The sequence below is a fragment of the Parasteatoda tepidariorum genome, chromosome 1 (genome assembly GCF_043381705.1).
Source record: "Parasteatoda tepidariorum isolate YZ-2023 chromosome 1, CAS_Ptep_4.0, whole genome shotgun sequence".
NCBI lineage: Eukaryota > Metazoa > Arthropoda > Arachnida > Araneae > Theridiidae > Parasteatoda > Parasteatoda tepidariorum.
In genome coordinates, this window is record NC_092204.1 from 38,960,208 (window position 1) to 38,981,446 (window position 21,239).

A 21,239-nucleotide genomic window follows, 5' to 3' on the forward strand; every position below is an offset into this window, starting at 1 on the left:
AAATAAAAAATGAACGAAAAATATTACATATACAACCTTTTAATTAATTTGTATAAACATAAATCCTTCATTAGAATTGAGAGAAAAAAAATGTATCAATACCAGCATGCGTTGCAGACTTTCAACAGACTGATTTGCTACACTAACACCATTGATTTCTCGAATTTCATCACCGACGTGAAGAGTGGCTAGAAAAAATAAAAATGAATGATAAAACACAGCCGATAAATGCATGATTTCTAATTTATTTAAAATACCGGGTGCCCCAAGAGTGACCAATGTTTTGACCAATCAATTAAAGCAAAATGGTAGGAGGAAGGGGAAATACTGCGTTTTACTTAGGAGAACACAAATTTATTTTAAGTACTGAAATAAGACGCCAAGTTGATACCTAGACGGCACTTTTAATTGAGAAGAACTATTGTTTTCAAAATAACCACGATTTGTTGCAACATTGTAGCACTGTAGTTAGAGGACAAAAGTGTTTTACAGAAGAAGTAGTTTAGAAAAGAACAAAATGTATAGTTTTACGGTTAAAACACTTTAAGCACTGTTTTATAATTTTTCCAGTCAACAACACTGTCTGTTGACATACTGTGTAATTAATATTAAAACATAGCGAAAATAAATATTTTGCATTATTAAGTAGCAAGCAACTGTGCATTTTTATTTTTTCTTCAGTTTTCAATTTTTTTTGTTTTTTTGTCGTATGCCTGTTTAGGCAGTGGGGGTGCGATTGTTCCTGTTTTTCAGTGGCGCCATCTATGAACAGGAATTCGACTCCTGCCACGCCATTCACACATCCACAACCCGTTTATAGGGTAGGCCACATTCACTTACAAAAGAGAAAGGACATAACAGGAAAGGGCAAAGGAGGAGGAACACACGCACAGGAAGGAAACATCCATGCCTTGCCCGGGATTCGAACCCAGGAAGTTTTCCAAATCGTCGATCGTTATTCGAACACAAGTAGTTTATAATCCAATGGAAAAAATAATAATATAGTGATCATATTTGAATAAGTTTATAACTTTTAGCTTTGATCTAAAAAGCGTAATTTCAGTTATAAGTATATAATATTACTTGAATCAAGGGGTGGATATTAAAAGCGTGAATAAATAAGTAGTGTTCACGATATTTTAAGATACAATAGCAATAAAAATGTTTAATATCTGAATGGATCTGAATTTTTATCTACGATATATGGTTAGCTTCCATTTATAAAATATGATTCAAATAGTTTATTTAGAAGAACAATCGAAGCCTTTTTATGTAATTTTATCTTTTGCATATTTCACCATATTTCTAAAACTATGTGAATCAAAATTTTTCATCACAATTTTTAAGTTTGTTTATCTAACGAAATTCCATTCAAAGAATACGTTTTGATGAATATTTTTTTACTACTTAATTCAACAATGTATTATTATTTTTTGTTTAAAAAATGAGTTGCAAGTCCTGAAGTGTTTAAAATTGTTTTCATCTATGTATTTTTTAAATATCGAAATTCGAAATTTGCGACCATCCCAATAAAAATTCCTCATTGAAAATAATCAAAATAAGTAATAAAAAAATAACAAATTGGATATACACAATATTTAATAGCAGGATGAATAACTGAATCTCAAAAAGCTAAAATCGATAAATGAAAGTCAATTCCCACTTAAGTAAACTAAATATCACCGTATCGCTTTGGTTAAATTTAAATAAATTAGTTTCGCTACGTATTTTATTATTTGCTATATTCTCTTAAGACGGAAATAAATCGATTTAAAATAATTTAAAAGTAATATTCACCCATGGAGAAACAAACACGCCCCAATCTAAATAATATGAAAAGTTTGCTTTTGATGAATTTAGAATTTTTAGAAAGCTCCGCCATGGGTTCATTTCGCTCCCCACCACCAGTAGTTGCTGCTCATTCATCATTGCTTTTATTATTAAAAATCAATGAAAAAAGATTTTATTTATGAAATATATAATTATTATACCTCTATGAAAGCAAATTTTATTAATATGTTAGACGTAACGAAATAAAAGGATACCTGTATTTTAAAAATAATCAACTGTACTTGAAAAATAAATAAAAATTCGGAATATAGAATGGGTGATACAATAAGAAGTAATAAATGAGAAATAATTTTACTTGTTAACGATATACAACGAAAACTTTATTCCATATAACAGTTTGGTATTGGGGAAACAGTTTTTATCTTTCTTCAATATTTGCATTTTTAAAAATTTCGATAGAAATGCTAAGATTTATATTTGGCTAATCTCTCTCTGTAATTTTTATTCGGGTTACTTTTGAAATTAAGTCAAGCACGAGTTTATAAAATGAAAAACGCAAATGAGACAACTGAGAAAATATTATTTAAAAAAAATATAATTACAAAAAAGCACTTAAAATTGCCATAACTTTTGAACGTTAATTTTACAATTCATCAGCATGTCGAATTTCAACTCTGCAGCTGCACTTCAGCTGGCAGTATATCAACCAATATGGTGTTTTCCTACAGACAATAATTTTTAACGAATAATCAGATCTTAATTTTTTTATTCCATCAAACTTTCTAAATATTTTCCAAGTCTTACTTACAGTGTTTGAGCGGGAAAGCAAAATGAAACGTAAAACAAAAAAAAAAGTGGGATAAAAGTCGCAAAAAGCACTTAAAATTGCACAGACTTTCGAACAAATTAGAATTTCGAAAAAAACAAACAAACAACTCAGTACCAAGTTAATAAACAAATATACCCCTATCAGCATGTTTAATTTGAGCTCTGTAGTTGCAATTACAGAGTTCAATTTGAATTCTAGTTCCTGCGATCTGTAGAGCGGTCCCTAAAGTTTTTCTTTCAAATTTATTAGTTTATAATTCTTAAATTAATTATCGGATGTTAAATTTTTTTTATTCCATCGTAATTCCTGCATATTTTTATATTTCTCTACACACCTTCTGAATTTCAAATTTCCAACTCTTATAGTGGCAAACCAAAATGTAACGTTAAGTTCAACAACCAAAACAGCGGCAGCGGCGGCCTTTACGATTTTTTAATACAGAGATATATAAAATTTAGACGTTTTTGAAAGATAATAAGGGTTTTTTTTCTGTTTGATATTCTAAACAGCGCACCAATAATGAATAAAACGCATTCTTACACATTGTTAGAAATTTGTTAATTTGCTGAACCATATTATTTAGACATTTGCTTTAAACTTAACATAAAGTTGAAGAACATTATCATTCAAATCAATTTTTCGCAATCTTGATCCACTTCAATTTAACTTGAATGAAAATAGGATTAAATTTAACACTTTAAAATTGCAGAAATTTTGTACGGTATAGTGGTTCAAATATGGTTTCTTTGAGCGCTTTATGTTTAGTTGATTAGTTTAAAACGATTTATTATGAGTTATAAAAATACCCTTTCAGGGAAGATAAATAGCAATAAAATATTTTCGATTTCAAAAAATTTTAGGAAAATTTCAGAAAATGCGATAAATAGAAGTTTAAAAGAGCAGCAGCATTATCTTAATTTGAAAAATAAAACTTAATTTAGACTGAAAATGATTTTTTCGATTAAGAAAAAAAAAGTATCTTACCTTGTCGATGTATCATGCCTCCATGCATTATTCTAGCCACAATACAACGACCCTCTTCATCCACTTTTAAAGTGATACCCTACAGACAGAACATGAATTGAATAAAAAGTGATACCCTACAGACAGAATATGAATTGAATAAAAAGTGATACCCTACAGACAGAACATGAATTAAATAAATATTATCTAAAATTTAAAACTATTTTATAATTACAATAAAAATATACAAGAAACATATTTATTGACAAAAAAAAAAACCAAGAATTATAAAAAGAGGCATAAAAAAAGAAATTTCAATTTACAAGTAATATTTGTTTTTTTACATTTATATTACTTTTTCTTTAGCTCTTATTCAATATATATCCAATTAAAAAAAAACAGCTTAACGTTGAACCATATTATCGATACTTTAAACACTACAACAGTACAAATTTATTGATATAATATTGTATTAAATATAATTGATACAATATTGTCCAAATTATATTAAAACAATATTGTTCAATGTAGTATATATTAATTTAGAAGTAAATTCGAACAATATTATAGCTTCAAAATTCCAACAGTGTATTAAACCTTGAATGAATATTCATTCTTGGACCTTAGTGAATAAATTTTGCTTTGAGATGCTCAATTCATAGCTTTTTAAGTTTAAGGTTTTTTTAAGGATGTAAATTATCGATTTCGAAAATCAATTTTTCATGAGGCATCGATATTAGCTTAATGTTATTAAGATAAAGTTCATTAGTAAAATTACAATCATTACAAAAACAGTTTTGTTAGAAACTATAACAAAAAGATTACGATAAGAATACATTTTCAATCTTTTAACCCTTTGACACAGTTAGGATAACGGTGTCCCTTTTACATATTTTTTTTCAGACACTCTAATAAGTTATTGTTGCTGTTGTCCTTTGCCACTTGTCAATACTAATAAGCCTATTTTAGGGCAAAGGGGTGCGCTTCTTGTTGTCCAGTGAAGCCATCGATGGCCAAGAATTCGATTTCTGCCACACACGTACGTTACAGCCCGTTTTACAGGGAGGACACATTCACACACCATTAATCCATCCGCATGTCGTAATTTTGACCTGAACCAAAGCACGATCAATCTCCGATCCAGTACCCCTAGAGGTATTGATTTGTAATGGGAATTTAGAGGACATTAGGACCCCGACAGATTTAGCGTGCATCAGACACCATTTTGTACATCATTTGGAGAGTCTTCGGTCAGTAGCAATAAAACTCACGAACTCGTGGACATGGGTACAACGTCCTACCAACCAGGATATCCCGGCTCTATTTACAAGTAAAAATATATTTTTATATTTTTTAATTATAAAAAACAATCTAATAGTAGCTAAAAAATATTTTAGATTATCGGAATTATATTTGTACTAAAATATAAAATTAAAAAAAAAGTAATCAGAAAATTTTGATTTTGATTTATTTTTCAAAGTTTATCGGTAATTGATTTTGTAAATTAAAGAAATTGCAATGATAAATAAATGTTTCTCTTAGATTTAAGTAACTGCAAATGAGTGCACATTTAAAAAATTATTGTTTGAAATTAAGCCGTGTTTGAAGGATTTTATCTTTAACGCAGAAAAAGACAGTGTTTCATGCTGTATTTCATAATCATAAATTATTAAAATGCTAAATATAATATTTTAAATTTATTTTGATCTAAATTAGTACAAAATAATGAAAAATATGTTTAATAAAAATTCTACGTCAATTGGTTTAGAGAGTAAAACGGGTTAAATCAATTTCCACTTCTGACGCATGCAACATTCAAACTACCTCATTAAGGTTCTCAGGCATTTGTTTGTTTCGAGATTAACAGAGGTTTAGAAAGCAGCTTATTCTCTTTGCTTAAAAATCCTTTCCTTTCCACTGTTTTAATGAATGAAAATTTTTATGAATTTCATTTAATCTCCTAAAGAACGTTTTGTTGTTCGAAATAAAAAAGATCAAAAGACAAATAACTGGTTTATCTAGTGTGAGACTCAGAAACATCAGTGCAATGACTTAAATAAATATTAGTGTGATGAATTAATTAGTGTTTTCTTTTAAACCGACTAATTGTAGGGGTTGTTGTAGAAAAAAATATATGAAATGAAAGAATGACTATACAAATGCGGCGTCTGAATACATTGAAGTAGGTATACACATTTAAATGAGATACCAACAACTTCTAAATCGAGGAGTTAAGAGTTCCTATCTCGGAAATGGCGCTAGATAAGAAAAAATTTAATGATACAGTCGTAGAATATCAAGATTTTATACGCATAGCAGCCTCGTGGATTAATACTAAAAATAAGAAGCTTAAAATAACACAAGTTCTAACTAGTTATCTCTAGATATCTTTTTTTTCTTCAAGATATCAGTGAGATTAAATATACGACTTTTTTAAAAATCGATAATTTCTCAAGAACTATTCGATTACTGTGGTCAAATTTTATATTTTTCCAGGTATATTTAAATTCTTGGTTGGTTCTAATGCCACTTGCCACATGGGCTGCTTGGTGAAACCGAGCAAATTTAAGGCAGAGTGTGCGATTCTTGATTTTCAGTGGCGCCATTTATGGCAAAGAATTCGACTTCTGCCACATCATACGTCATACCTGTTTATAAGGCTGACCCATTCATACATCCATTCATTCATCCACACATCGTAATTTTGACCTGAATCAGAGAACAATCGATCTGCAATCCAATACCCTCAGAGGTATTGATTTGTTATGGGAAGAGGACTTTGCGACTCGACAGAATTTTAACGTGCATCAGTCACCAATTACACAGGGAGTCTTCGGCAGGCGGGGTTCGAGCCCACGAACCCTCCGACATGGGTCCAGCGCCCTACCGACCAGGCTGTCCCGGCTCCTTTAAATTCTTTAACATAATGTAAACAAATCGTATACTTCACAATCCAAAATTTTCTTTGACTATTCTTAAACAATACAATAAAAAATAATAAATGCATACAAAATCTTTTTTTTTCGCATGGAAATATCTTTGACTTAACGAATTTTATAATTGCCTGCAATTTCATTTTAAATTGCTTAAAAAACTCTCGAGATATGGCGAAAAGTAATATCAATATCAAAGTAATATCAATATTAAGAGATTCAAACTTTATATCACTCTCCTGATTAAACTATTGGGACCATATTTCCCAGAGTGCGGCTACCTCCTATATTTCAGGGGTTAGGAACCCGAATTCGTTGGGAAAATGGTATGTTTATATAGAGAAATTACGTTTTTGTGTCTGATTTCGTCACTTAAAATACTACCTGAGCTAATTAATTAGCATATTTAAGATCCCTCCTTTGGATGATTAAGATTAAGTCCTAGAACGAGAAGATCCGATCATTAGATCAAACGTTATTCAGGGTAGTCTATTTATTATTTTTTTAGCATATGTTTCTATAAAATGTCTTTTCATACTAAATCTATGACAGTTTTTACAACTTTGCATTTCAGCAATTTTTTCTTTATCCCCTCCTAGCATTTCCGAGATAGGAACGTTGATTCTGGAGTTTTTCCTCAGGTGGTGCTGTTACTGGTCTTCGGTCTCATCTAACAACGCACAGCCCTTTTACAATACACATAAACTTTCTTTTTTACTATGGCTGCAGGCAGTTAAAAATGTGGATACCGACTTTGGTGGGCACCCTACACATAAAATATTTAAGTTCGAAATTCTACTGAAAAGACTCTTTAAATAGAGATGGCAGATAAAAAAAAGAAGCTGCCCATATATTTTTCACCGTCAAGTCGATGTGATGAATAGAATCTTCGTCTACCATTTCTTGGACGGCGATTTGATTCCTATCCCATGTTAAAGGCTGGTGTTGGATTGTAATTTCTTTAATAGTATCTAAGTTACTCGAAATTCACTCGAACGTGAAGATCTCAACAGTTTCCAAGACAGTTAAGTCCACACATGGTTGGGTTGCATGGTGCGGAGGCCGTTTGATTACTACTACTCTATGCACTCTTATTTAAGTTGACGTAGTGTAGTTAACGCATGCGCCAGTATTGTCTTCGAATCATCATTAAAGATATTGACCGTTGAGAATAGCACATTAGAGTAGTTTTAGTACTATGTTCACAAATTAACCACTTAATAAATTTTTCAATACATTTTATTTTACGATTTTGCTTTTGAGGTTTATTATTTTTGTGGGATGGCCGTCATAGGATTCATAATAAATATACAGACATGAACCGAAAGAATCAAATTAAGCTATATGCGTCAAGATTAAACTAATAAATAAAAAGAGATTGGCGAATCGTATAAAAAAGGGAAGCTTTGTTTCCATATCTTTGAACATTATATTGTGTCACGTGTGGACAACATATTAGACTATAAATAAATAATCATAACACTCTGACCTTAAGTTGCAAGTCGGGCAGAATATCAACTGGCGCACGGCCAGACTCTCTCTCCAAACATTGACAAAACTCCCGGCAAAATGAAACTTTTCATGTTTTACAGGAAACTAAGTATCTCGACAACGCCATTTGTACCTTTTAACACTCTCTTTAATCTTAAAGTCAAATCTACGCAGCTGATAACTTATGCGGAGAAGAAAAAAAAAGCACAAAAGGTTAAGTACTTCACGAAAAGAAATAATGAGAAGTCGATAAATTCCAAGCGTTCTCATTTTTTTTGAAGGCATATTTAAGAAACATCACAGGTTTACATCACACTTATGTTGGAAGAATTGTATTTCTTTAAAGAAACATATTAATGAAGAAATATGTACTGTTAGAAGAACAATATGTCTGTTAAATATTTGCTTTCAAAAGGTGTTTCCTTTTTAATAAATTTCTAGCTAGTTCTTAATAATTAAATTAATTGAGGAATTTGTAATCCGGCAGTCTGTCAGGCACCAGACGTTATTTTATTTTTAGAATAATCATCAGGTTTTAATCTTTTCACCGAATGGGAAATAGTGTAATTTATAAATCTTATATCTCTAGTTTCAGATTAGGAGTGGATGTAAATAATATATCCGCTATGTCTTGTGTTGAAATGTTCTTTCAGAATAATTTTTCGAACTGTTTATTTCTTTTATCCAGACAAAAGATGCTTCACAAAAATAACTATCATGAAGTACTTTTTATTTTAAAAAATATTTGTTATATTTGAATGAGATATTTTTCTATATATCATACCTTCTATATAACAATGAGATATCTAAAAAAATGTTTACTGAACTTATGTAAGAAACGCATTTAAAGTAAGCTATCTACCGTTAGATATTTTAAGTACTTAACATTCAACATAAAAAACCAAAATGTTAATAAACAGAGTGACATATTAATTGCATTTTGACAGAAAATTGATTTATTCAAAGTTTCCTAGTTTTTCTACATATTGCAGTGATATTCTCTTTAAAATATGGTATTGCAATAATTCCATTCAGTATTGATAATTTTAAACAACTTAAAATTTCATGGCTTTTAAAAGGCATCAAACTCACGATTCTGGCTAGTTGTTAATTTCTGTACTGATTTTAAAATAAAATATTACTTATAAATGCTATGGTAAATTTTTTTAAAAATAATAACAATATTTTACCTATAGGATAAACTATCCAACGAAATTTTTTCTAAATATCACGTGTTTTTTTTAATATTTAGAGAGATATTACATATCTATCTTTTCTATTAAAATGTTGCAACAAAAAATATTTTCAACAAGACGCGAATTATGTCATCTGACTTTTATGTGGATTGCGGATTATACAAGGTAAGTGCGACTTCCAATTTCATGGCATCAATTAGCGCGGTGTTTACTGGATAGTTTAGTTATTTTTTGTGTTTTGTTAGCAATTTTCAAGAAACCCAACGATTTCAGAAACCTGGTAAACTCCTGAATTCAACAATGGATTAAGAACTGAATATCTCGTAAGTTAATTGGAAAATCTGGCTTTTTGCAAACTACTGATAGCAGGATGCAGGCAGGAATGCGATTGCAGGATTCATTGCGATAAACCTAACAAATGCGGCAGGTTGCAGACAGCCAATGAGCAAGCGTAATGCACTACGTTTCACTTTTTGTAAGGCTTGCAACGGCATTCTTCGGAAAACTTACAAATATAATTTAGAAATAAGGAAATACGGTAGACATTTTATTTTTTCGAAGTGTATTACTGTCATTTATTAAATAAGAATAATTTAATAATTATTCTTAATTAATAATTTAATAAATTAATAATTATAATCTTAATGATGGAAAAATTTAATTTCAACTTTTAATTAAAACTCGGTAATAATGTTGGGTTTCGAGAAAAATAGTACAATTTTCTTTTTACCTCAAGCAAAGCAAATTCCTTTTTTAAAAAAAATTTTTTTTTCAAATAATCTAGCTTTTACATTTTGCATATTTACAAAATTTTTCAATAACACAGGTTTTTTTAAATTTATTTTTAATTCTTTAATAAATATAGTTACCATATTGAAACATGGTAAAATTCTTACAAAAAATTAACTAACTAAACATAATCAACTAACGATATCTCATAGTTAATTTTCAATCTGAACAAAAACAGAACTTTTTATTTGTTCGATATTTTAAAATTGCTAACACTTTATCATAAAAGTTTTATCCAAATTCAAATAATATTCAAATGAATTTTTCATCTTGAAATTATGCTTTTTTATTTTTTCACAAAGTAACAATTTTTGAAAACAGAATTGTCATTACCTTTAAAAATAAACATCAACGTGTTGTGTTTTTCTTTTTTGATTAATTTTTGTTTGTTCAAAAGTTTAACGTTTAGGAAACATTTATGTTGTGAATCGTAACGAAATAACAAAAAATCAGTTAATACTTTAAAAATATTCTATGACAATAAATAATAGTCTATAAAATTTTTAATGGAATTTCTAATCAGTTATATTGAATTTCATATTTTTAGTTGGAAGTTTAAAAACATAATTTCTTTTTTATTCTTGCATTACACTTACTGGATTTACTTATAAATAAATTTAAACAGTTTGATAAAAGTAAATGCCTTGTCAAATTTTGGATTAAAATGTTATACAGTAAAATGTTATCATTTTTACATTTTGTCTATAATTTCAATTCCTAAATATTTTTTTTCAGATATTTTAATTACGATATTAAGAATGTGCATAAAAAGCAACTACATTGTTGACCTAAATTTATTATCACCCCTTATTTTCCTTGCAAATTTTAAAAATTTCACAACAATTAAAATTTTTTAACCTGAAAGTAAAAAAAATCAAAATTTATACAGTTTTATTATTTTTTAAACACTTTTTATACAAAAAATGAAAATTAATAAGGAATTTGACAATTAAACCGTTAAATTATTCAAAAATTATGAATATTAAATATAAATAGCAGTTAAATTATTTTTTCTAGCCTCTGTGTTTCAGATCCCTATAATCATAGATACAAGATAATACAAATATCGATGCATAAGTGCTGTAGTTTTTCGATAAAAATGTTTTTTTAAACTTAAAAAGGACAACACAAGCAAATTTTTTAAAAACTAAATTTTTAAAGAAAAAAAAAATTATTTGACATTTTTAAAACATTTTGTTGGGTTTGCTAATTTTCGAGCCAAGCAAATATAACCCATAACCACTGAAAAAAATATGGTGAAAACTTACAGAATATGGTAAAATTCATAGCGTTCTATGGGAACATCAAAAAATTTGGTAACTTTAAAAGTTACCAAATTTTTACCAAGAAGCCAAGAAGCACTGTGTACCAAGAAGCGGTTTGGTAAAGAGTTTGATAAAATTAACAATAAAATATGGTTCTATAATATGGGATAAAATTTGGTAAATGTGGTTATATTTAGTAATTTTATCCTGATAATTTAGAGCTAGGAATAAAAATCGTTTATTCGGTTAAGTTCACTTTCCAATTTTGTATTTTTTACTAAACGTGTAGTAAAAAGAACAATAATTTAAAAATCCAAAATTTCTGGTAAACCTTTACCATATGAACGAAAAAATTACCAAATGAATGGTTTAGGTACTGCATGTTTTTTTTAAATCGGAAATGTTACCATACAATATGGTAATTTTACCAGAATTTTTTTTATCCTAGTACAATTCATTTACTAAAAAAAGTTAAGCGTGTTTTGTGATAAATGTTAAATAATTTTGCGCAAAATATTTAAAAAAAATATNAAAAAAAAAAAAAAAAAAAAAAAAAAAAAAAAAAAAAAAAAAAAAAAAAAATTCTAAAATATTAAAGAAAAAAGTAACTAAGTAATTCAAAAGGCAAATATTAAAGGGTATTAAAATGCAAATGTAACAGCAAACTTTTGTAAAATGATCGTAGTGCATAATATAATTATTTGGCATTATTCACAGAATACATTTGGAATAAATTCTCAGAAACTAAGAGAGGATCATGAAAAAAAAATCGTAAATCTGAATCAGTTTAAATAAAAGCTTACTAAGAAGGTTTTTGTTAAAAATTTCCTAGAAAAAATTTTTGTCTTTCTATCCCATTAAATAAAGGGAAATTCTTAAAAATAGAGCTTTTTTAAATCTTACTGTGATATTTTGAATTTCTAAAACTATTTCAAAATTGAGAAAAATATGGCATTTGGAATAAAATCCAGTGATTTACTTTTGTTTAAAATTATAAGATTGTTGTGGCTTCTTTAAAGTAAATGCCTATTAGGTAAACAGGTATAAATATAGATAGTGAATAGCTTTTTTTAAAACAAAAACTTTAGTGCTGGAAGTAATAATGCAGAAAATAAACTAACAAAAACAAATATAAATATTAAAAAAAACTATACTATAACAAGTACTTGTATACAAGTATAGTTATCAGTGCAAAGATATAGAATTCTGTATCTTGGCAGTTAATGAGGAATTTTGTTTACAGTCTGTATCGTTTTAAACTACTTTTATTTGTTCTTGTTACGTTGTTTTCTGCGTTTCTTCTTTCTTTCCAGGCTTTTACCTCTCGATAATGTTGCAAGAACAAAAATTTGAAAACTTACATTACTCAGTTCGCTTTTTTAAATAGAAGTAATTTTTATTTTTCATTTTGGTTAATAATTAGATTCAAATTCAAAATGAATAAAAGAAAGATTTATTCACGAAATAAGACAGGTATAACTGCTAATTCATACCTAAATTGAAGATGTAAGAGGATAAAGAATGCGACATTTTTGTGAAGTGTGAAAATTAGGTTCTTTGGTGACAATAAAGGTTTCAATTGCCGAAATCTAAAAATCACAGCGTTGGCACTTTAGGCGTTTTAATTTGCTGACAAAATGCGGGCTTTTTAAAATTACTCGTAGACTGTTAATTGCCAAATGCACTTAGATCACTTTTCCACTTTTAATCACTCAAATACTTTGTTTTCAACCTTTTACCACACATACTTATGACTTATTAAAATAAATGTATGCTGGATATTTAAATAAGACTAAAATAAGATAATTTTTCTGATAAATTTTTTCCCCTCAAAAATGTTACTGAGAACCTTATTTCATTAAGTTCCTCAGACCGGATCGAATGGAAACAATCGTCCAAGGTACGTTTTTCCGGTAAAATGTTTAGTGAAATACAATAGAACATTTTTAAAGTTCCAAAAAACTATCTTAAAACAATAATACAGCAGAAGAGCTTAGTGGAAGAAAGTGCCAAGTGACACTTTGAAAAAGCAAGAAAGAAACATTTTATATTAACCTATAAGACCTATTTTCAGTTTAAGAACATGTTTTAGAATATTTACAATGGAAAAATAATAGCGTTTTCGTTATGATGAAAAGAATGACGGTTTTCAATGAAAAAATGTGTTCTTTTCAACAGATCCCAGTTTTTACTATATTTTCCAAAGTTTACTAAAATGTTACTATGTACGAAAGCACTCATATACGAAACTTTATTCTTACTAAAAACGTAAAAATATTTTTATCATATTTTTATTTTTTCCCTTTCTTGTAAAAGTTCTGAGAAATCTAATTTTGTAAACTAAGCTTAAAAACGTAAAAATATTTTTATCCTATTTCTATTTTTTTCCTTTCTTGTAAAAGTTCTGAGAAATCTAATTTTGTAAACTAAACTAAAAAACGTAAAAATATTTTGATCATATTTCTTTTCCCCTTTCTTGTAAAAGTTCTGAGAAATCTAATTTTGTAAACTAAAGTAAAAAACGTAAAAATATTTTTATCACATTTTTTATTTTTTTCCTTTCTTGTAAAAGTTCTGAGAAATCTAATTTTGTAAGCTAAACTAAAAATATTTTTATCATATTTTTATGTTTTCCCTTTCTTGTAAAAGTTCTGAGAAATCTAATTTTGTAAACTAAACTAGAGTTTATCAAATTCAAAATAAATAAATAAATTAATTAAAGTAAAACATAACTTACAAAAACAGGTTTACTACCAAAAGTAATAAATTTAAAATAACTGAAAATAAGTTCCATAACAAATAAAAAAATAAAAGCTTAAAAGTGTAAACATCTGAAAATTAATACATCATATCATAATTAATTAACTAAATTAACTGAAAACAACTTGCTTACGCATCTTTAGACATTATTTTTATTTCCCAAATTAAACAAGATGCAAGAATATTAAGTGAGTTACTTGCAACAATAATTAAAATGTCATGATTCAATTCTGTAAAGGAAGGTTACAAGGGGCGAACAATTGCTTTAGGGAGAATAGAGGTCTTAAGTTCGATGAAATGTGGTAATTGGTGGAACAGTTGGTTCAATTATTGAAATTTCAATCTGGATAGCACACATTATTTATTCCATTGCCTGATTCCTTAACTAGTTTGAGTGAATGGATTACAACTATAAACAATTATTTTCTCCCGTTTGCGCCAAGTTTTAGCGATATTGCATTTGCGAATTCATGAGGTTAGAGTTGGAAGATTAATGAAACAGAGAACAGGATTTGGAAACTCAAAATCCATTGTATTATAAACATGCAATTTAGCATGTAATACGTTGAATAATTTCTGATTAAATAATTTGAGTGCATTTGTTAAAATAAAAATACATAAAAAGCATCGAAATAATGTCATATCAGAGAGAATCATTTCCTCGGTAGTTTGTGAAATATTTCAGGCATCTAGTTTCGCTTTCTACAATATTTTATAAATAACACAATCAGGAGCAAGCCTTCTAAATGATGAGTATTATAAAGTTAAAAGACGTTATGGAAACGTTAATTTAACTCATTGCATTTGGAACAGTTCTATCATTTCAGTATTATAATCGCAAAATTATTTCTCAACCGAGTTATTTTATAGGAAATATTTCTTTTAATAGTTTATTTCAATTACATGCTTCATATTTTTTAAATATCTTTCTCTTTCATTTTCTATTAAATTAAGATATCCATAACTGAAAATAAATAAACAAAGTAGTTGACAATAATGAGAAGTTACCATAGGCTCGTCGGTGTTCTTCTGAAATTGGACTAGCCTGACCCTTGTGACGTTTTCCATGTCTGAATCTTCTGTTCCGGGTGGGTCCGGTTCCGGCCCTCCGTTAAGGTAGAGTGGGATAGGAGGAGGAGATATCCTCAGGGCCTCCTCCCCATACACCTCGTGGGCCACCACGTCCTGCGCTTGTAACAGCGCCTGCAATAAAGACATCATTATATATCAGAGCATAATTTTATAACAACATTTACAATTAAAAACTAAAAATTGTAAAAAATGAAGTGTCAATTAAAAAACTAATGTACATTGTGTTTGAGAAAGACTATAAGTGATACGAAAGAACAGATGCATCCAAAATGAACGCTCATGAGAGTAGAATTAGTGAAAAGAAATATATAGTTCGTCTAAAGTAAGAATTCCCCTAGCCATTCATCTGAACCCGTGGCGGTGACTATGGTAACGATATACAACTATTTCAAATAGGGGTCTAGGACAAATATTGACTCGGGAATGCGAGAGAAAGGTAATCTTTTTCTCCGGTCTTAGCCCTGGAGTAAAGAGAAGCTACCCTCCCTGAAATGCGCTAGTCTTGTTTCCATAGCAGCAGACGACCTCCCTCAGACTATGTGGAGGGGGGAGTTCTTACCGTAGACTAACTATAGCATAATTTTGTCGTGGACAGCGTCTGTTTATGTTTCGGGTATCAATTCAAAGGTGTTTTAATCGCTTCAGCGCTGCACCCTCCATCTTAAATCCTGTTAAAAGGGATAAAACTGTGGGGAGAGGCGTTACCGGCAATGTCAACCTTCATCTATGAAAAGTTACCCCACCATAGAATCGAGTTAACATGTCTTATATACTAGTGAATTGGAATTGTATTTTTGTAGTGGTAAACACACTAGAGTAATCCCCCGCCAGAATTTTAGCGGTGATAAAATTCGATGAATGAATATCACTAGGTGATACATTGCTGTTTCGTGAGAAGCCGGGAGAGCTGTATTAAAGTCACCGTACTTTTTTCAGTGCTGATAGTGAGAGTTGTATTAAGTTCACGGTCGTGGTCGCACCTGTGTTGCCTTTAGCAGTCGAGTGTATAGGTTGCACGTTGTGTGTGATCGAGACTGAGAAGCAACAGCGTAAGGAGGACAATGTCACAGTCACGTAGGAAGTCAACTGTTCAATGTGGACCATTTTGTGAAGTAGGCGTGTTCAAATCGTGGTGGGTGTATCTGCCAATGTAGGCGTGCTCACATCACGTCCGGGTCACCAATGTGGGGAGAGGTGTCATTGACCATGGCAACCTTCATCTATCAAAAGGTACCTCGTCAAAAACTCGAGTTAACATGTCTTATAAACTAGTGAATTGGAATTGCATTTTTGTAGTGGTAGACACACTAGAAGACCATGTCCAGTCATAATGCTTTCTATCTAATTTATTGGTACATAGATCCCTACACCGTAAAAAATTCCGGATCAAACTACGATGACGACTGAATCCGTAAAATTCATTTTACCGATAAATAAATTTTTAATGTAAAATTTTGTACCGCAATTTTTTTACAGCAATATTTATTTAAGTACGGTGATTCGTTGATTTTACTGTAAATATGGCTGTAATATTACGGTATATCAGATTTTTTTTGTTCCGAAAAACGTTACGGTGACAATGGATTTTAAGGTAAAAAGTACTGACACTCTGAGTGTTGATACTTTCTACTGTAATTTGATTTTATTACAGTGTAGCCGAGGCACTTTTGCTCTAGTTTAGGTGACCGAGCATCCTCCGTTCGTAACTCAGCATCTGTTGATATTGAACAGAGTCAACTTCATGAATAGTGTTTGTATTAGTTTAAATATATATATATATATATATATATATAAAGTTTGTATGCATCAACAGCGTCCGATAAATAGGTAACAATTAAAATTTTAAGCTATGAATTTCTGGACAAGTAAGAAAATTCGAGCGAATGTTACTCTTCTATGCCCTCTTTCTCTTTGCAATAAGAAAGGGAAATTGGCTTTATTATGTGGAGGATTTATATTTCCTATGAGCTGCACAATCAGTCCTCCCGATGAGCAGACCTAGTGCGTTCTCCAGAAGTGGTATTTACTCTTTCAGGACCACCACAATGGGTGAGATACCGTTGGCCATGTTAATTTGGACGTCTAGTTTCTGCCACAGTAGATGGCAGCACCGAGACTCTATTTGGATGCTAAAGTGCACTAGGAATTTAATTTTGCCGGAAATGCCAAGAGNTCCTTAACTAGTTTGAGTGAATGGATTACAACTATAAACAATTATTTTCTCCCGTTTGCGCCAAGTTTTAGCGATATTGCATTTGCGAATTCATGAGGTTGGAGTTGGAAGATTAATGAAACAGAGAACAGGATTTGGAAACTCAAAATCCATTGTATTATAAACATGCAATTTAGCATGTAATAAGTTGAATAATTTTTGATTAAAATAATTTGAGTGTATTTGTTAAATCAAAATACATAAAAAGCATCGAAATAATGTCATATCAGAATCATTTCCTCGGTAGTTTGTGAAATATTTCAGAAATCTAGTTTTGCTTTCAACAATATTTTATAAATAACACAATCAGGAGCAAGCTTTCTAAATGATGAGTTTTATAAAGTTAAAAGACGTTATGGAAACGTTAATTTAATTCATTGCATTTGGAACAATTCTATCATTTCAGTATTATAATCTCAAAACTATTTCTCAACCGAGTTATTTTATAGGAAATATTTTTTTTAATAGTTTATTTCAATTGCATGCTTCATATTTTTTAAATATCTTATTTCTCAACCGAGTTATTTTATAGGAAATATTTCTTTCAATAGTTTATTTCAATTACATGCTTCATATTTTTTAAATATCTTTTTCTTTCATTTTCTATTACATTAAGATATCCATAACTGAAAATAAATAAGTAAAGTAGTTGAAAATAATGAGAAGTTACCATAGGCTCGTCGGTGTTCTTCTGAAATTGGACTAGCCTGACCCTTGTGACGTTTTCCATGTCTGAATCTTCTGTTCCGGGTGGGTCCGGTTCCGGCCCTCCGTTAAGGTAGAGTGGGATAGGAGGAGGAGATATCCTCAGGGCCTCCTCCCCATACACCTCGTGGGCCACCACGTCCTGCGCTTGTAACAGCGCCTGCAATAAAGCCATCATTATACATAATTTTATTACAGCATTTACAATTAAAAACTAAAAACTGTAAAAAATGAAATGTCAAATAAAAAAATAATGTACATTGTGTTTGAGAAAGACTATAAGTGATACGAAAGAACAGATACATCCAGAATGAGCGCACATGCGAGTAGAATTAGTGACAAGAAATACATAGTTTGTCTAAAGTAAGAACTCCCCTAGCCATTCATCTGGACTCGTGGAGGTGACTATGGTACCGAGGTATAACTATTTCAAGTAGGGGTGTGGGGTCACTGTTTAGAATAAATATTGGTTCGGGAATGCGTGAGAAAGCTAATCTTATTCTCCAGTCTCAGCCCTGGAGTAAAGAGAAGCTACCCTCCCTTAAATGTGTTATTCTTGTTTCCATAGCAGATGACGGCCTCAGACTTTGTAGCGGGGGGGGGAGTTCTTACTGTAGACAAACTATAGCATACTTTTGTCGTGGACAGCGTCTGCTTATGTATCGAGTAACAACTCAAAGGTGTTTTAATCGCTTCAGCATTGCACCCCCTATCTTAAATCCAGCTAGAAGGGACAAGACAGCGTCCAGTCATAACGCTTTCTATCTAATTTACTGGTACATAACATCTCTACACCGTAAAAATTCCGGATCATACTACCATAAAAAGTACAGGCCCCCAGGCGACTGAATCCGTAGAATTCATTTTACCGATAAATTCATTTTTACTGTAAAATTTTGTTCCGCAATTTTCACAGCAATATTTATTTAAGTACGGCGATTCAATAATTTTACTGTAAATATTACTATAATATTACGGTATATCGTACTTTTTTGTTCCGTAAAACTTTAAGGTAAGAATGGGTTTTAAGGTAAAAAGTACTGACATTCTGAGTGCTGATACTTTCTACCGTAATTTGATACGGATTTTTTCTTTTTTACAGTGTAGTCGAGGCACTTTTGCTCTAGTTTAAGAGACTGAGCATACTCTATTCATAACTCAGCATCTGTTGAAATTGAACAGAGTCAACTTTATGAATAGTGAATATCAGTTATCAGAATATTATATATCAAGTTTTTATGTATCAACAGCGTCCGATCAATAGGTAACAATTAAAATTTTAAGTTATGAATTTCTGGACAGGTAAGAAAATTCGAGAGAATGTTTCTCTTCTATGCCTTCTTTCTCTCTGCAATAAGAAAGGGAAATTGGCTTTATTATGAGGAGAAGAATACAGGTAGGAATTTGATTCCTACGTGTATGACCGTCTGAAGGTTTCTACTGTAAATGTACTGTACTGTTCAAGAATACTATAAAGTACAACAATAATATGTAATAATACTATATAAATTACTATATATAATATAATACTATACTGTACTGTTAAAGAATACTGTATATAAAGTACTGTAACACTATATAATAATACTATATAAAGTACTATATATAATATAATAGTACTACATATAGTACTACATATAATATAATACTATAAATAATATAGTACTATCTATAATATAATACTATATTAAGTACTATATTACTATATACTACAAACCGTTCGTTTTGGCACTTACTACATTTACAAGAATCAGTCTTAAATTATAAATTTACATTTTTCTTCCTAAAATGATGAAGAGTTTTGCAATTTAAATAGTAAATCTAATATTTTTAACGCTTATTGCAGAAGATTTCTTTTTGTAATAGTAAAACTCATGCTTTAATACTTTAATTTCTGGTTTAATAAATTAATTTAAATGGTTTTAACCACTGCGATACATAATTCATGTAGACATTTTAAAGTGCTGGGATTACTTAAAAAATCTGTTTTGTATCATGTCACTGGAAAATCTTCTCTCAAAATGTTTATAAATTGGCAGAAATGAAATAAGATGATTATTTTGATTGGCTCACAAATAAAGTCAATAAAAATTGCAAAAATGTCAAATTAATTAAAAACAAATATCTGAATTTAATTTAGTTACTATAAACTTTCAAAATTATAATATGTATGTATTTAAAAAGTATTGATGAAAAGTGCAATATTAAAAACTGACAAAATATAGTTTATTACAAAACTCAAACAATTTTTCTATCGAAATAACATTAAATAAATAAAACAGCATTTTGCTTTCGACCAAAGAAATAAAATTGCATTTAGTTGAAAAAAACAAACAAACATTGGCAAGCAATATAAAATGACTTAAAGGCAATATGCTGTTTCCCCGAGGAATTACAAAAGATGAAGAAAAAAAATCAATAAAACATCTAGAGATATCGAAAATAAAATGAACATCGGAATCGTTTTTCAATATGAGGTAATTCATGGTACATATCTATCATTTTACAAGGGTAGGAATTTCGGACAAAACTTACATTTTTTTTCTATAAGCAGATATAAAGATCTATTGAGATAAAGAAGATACAAAATGGATATGCTTTCTCAACTAAAAAAATAAAATAAGTATGCTCCAGACAAATTGAATTGGATGATACAGTTCGAATACATAAAGATAATTCCCTTTGAAAGTGAAATTCGCAATTGTGAGCCATAAAAGATAAAATGAAAAAAGGTTGGCTGAGTTTTTTCAATCATTACAAACTTTGTTCTTTTTATTAAAGCAAGAAATTATTCGGGTATTTCTTAGAGGGCATTCAGATTTCCCTTGAGGTTACACTCTATGTTCACAGAAAGTTGCTTCCCTTCTAAACCAATTAAGATTGCGATATAAAGAAATAGAGAGGAAAATTTTTGTTTTATAATATGCGAAGGAAGGTAACTCTAATATATATATATATATATATATATATATATATATATAGATATACGAATATATAACGAATATAGAACGAATATATTAAATATATATCTCGTATATATACACCAAAGAGCCATTACATTATGATCACCCTCCATCTATAATAATGGGCTCACCCAGATTTTCATGGTTTCACATCCAGGAATAATATTTTCATGGGGCACATTAGGACCCATAATCCTCATAAAACAATCCCTGACGTCTGTAAGCTACTTGAACATAGTTGCAGACCAGG

The 21,239-nt window shown here is 29.8% G+C and overlaps 1 protein-coding gene across 5 annotated transcripts in view; it reads right to left on the bottom strand.

Annotated features, from left to right (window-relative positions):
- The window catches only part of LOC107447019 (peripheral plasma membrane protein CASK), a 584,473-nt gene that overhangs the window by 25,420 nt on the left and 537,814 nt on the right, over positions 1-21,239 (bottom strand). For all 5 annotated transcript variants that reach the window (XM_071178932.1, XM_071178937.1, XM_071178935.1 and 2 more), the window contains 3 exons: positions 17,992-18,186; positions 3,605-3,683; positions 103-188 (listed from right to left, as the gene is read on the bottom strand). In XM_071178932.1, the coding sequence (XP_071035033.1) occupies positions 103-188; positions 3,605-3,683; positions 17,992-18,186 (360 nt within the window). The remainder of the gene's footprint in view (positions 1-102; positions 189-3,604; positions 3,684-17,991; positions 18,187-21,239) is intronic.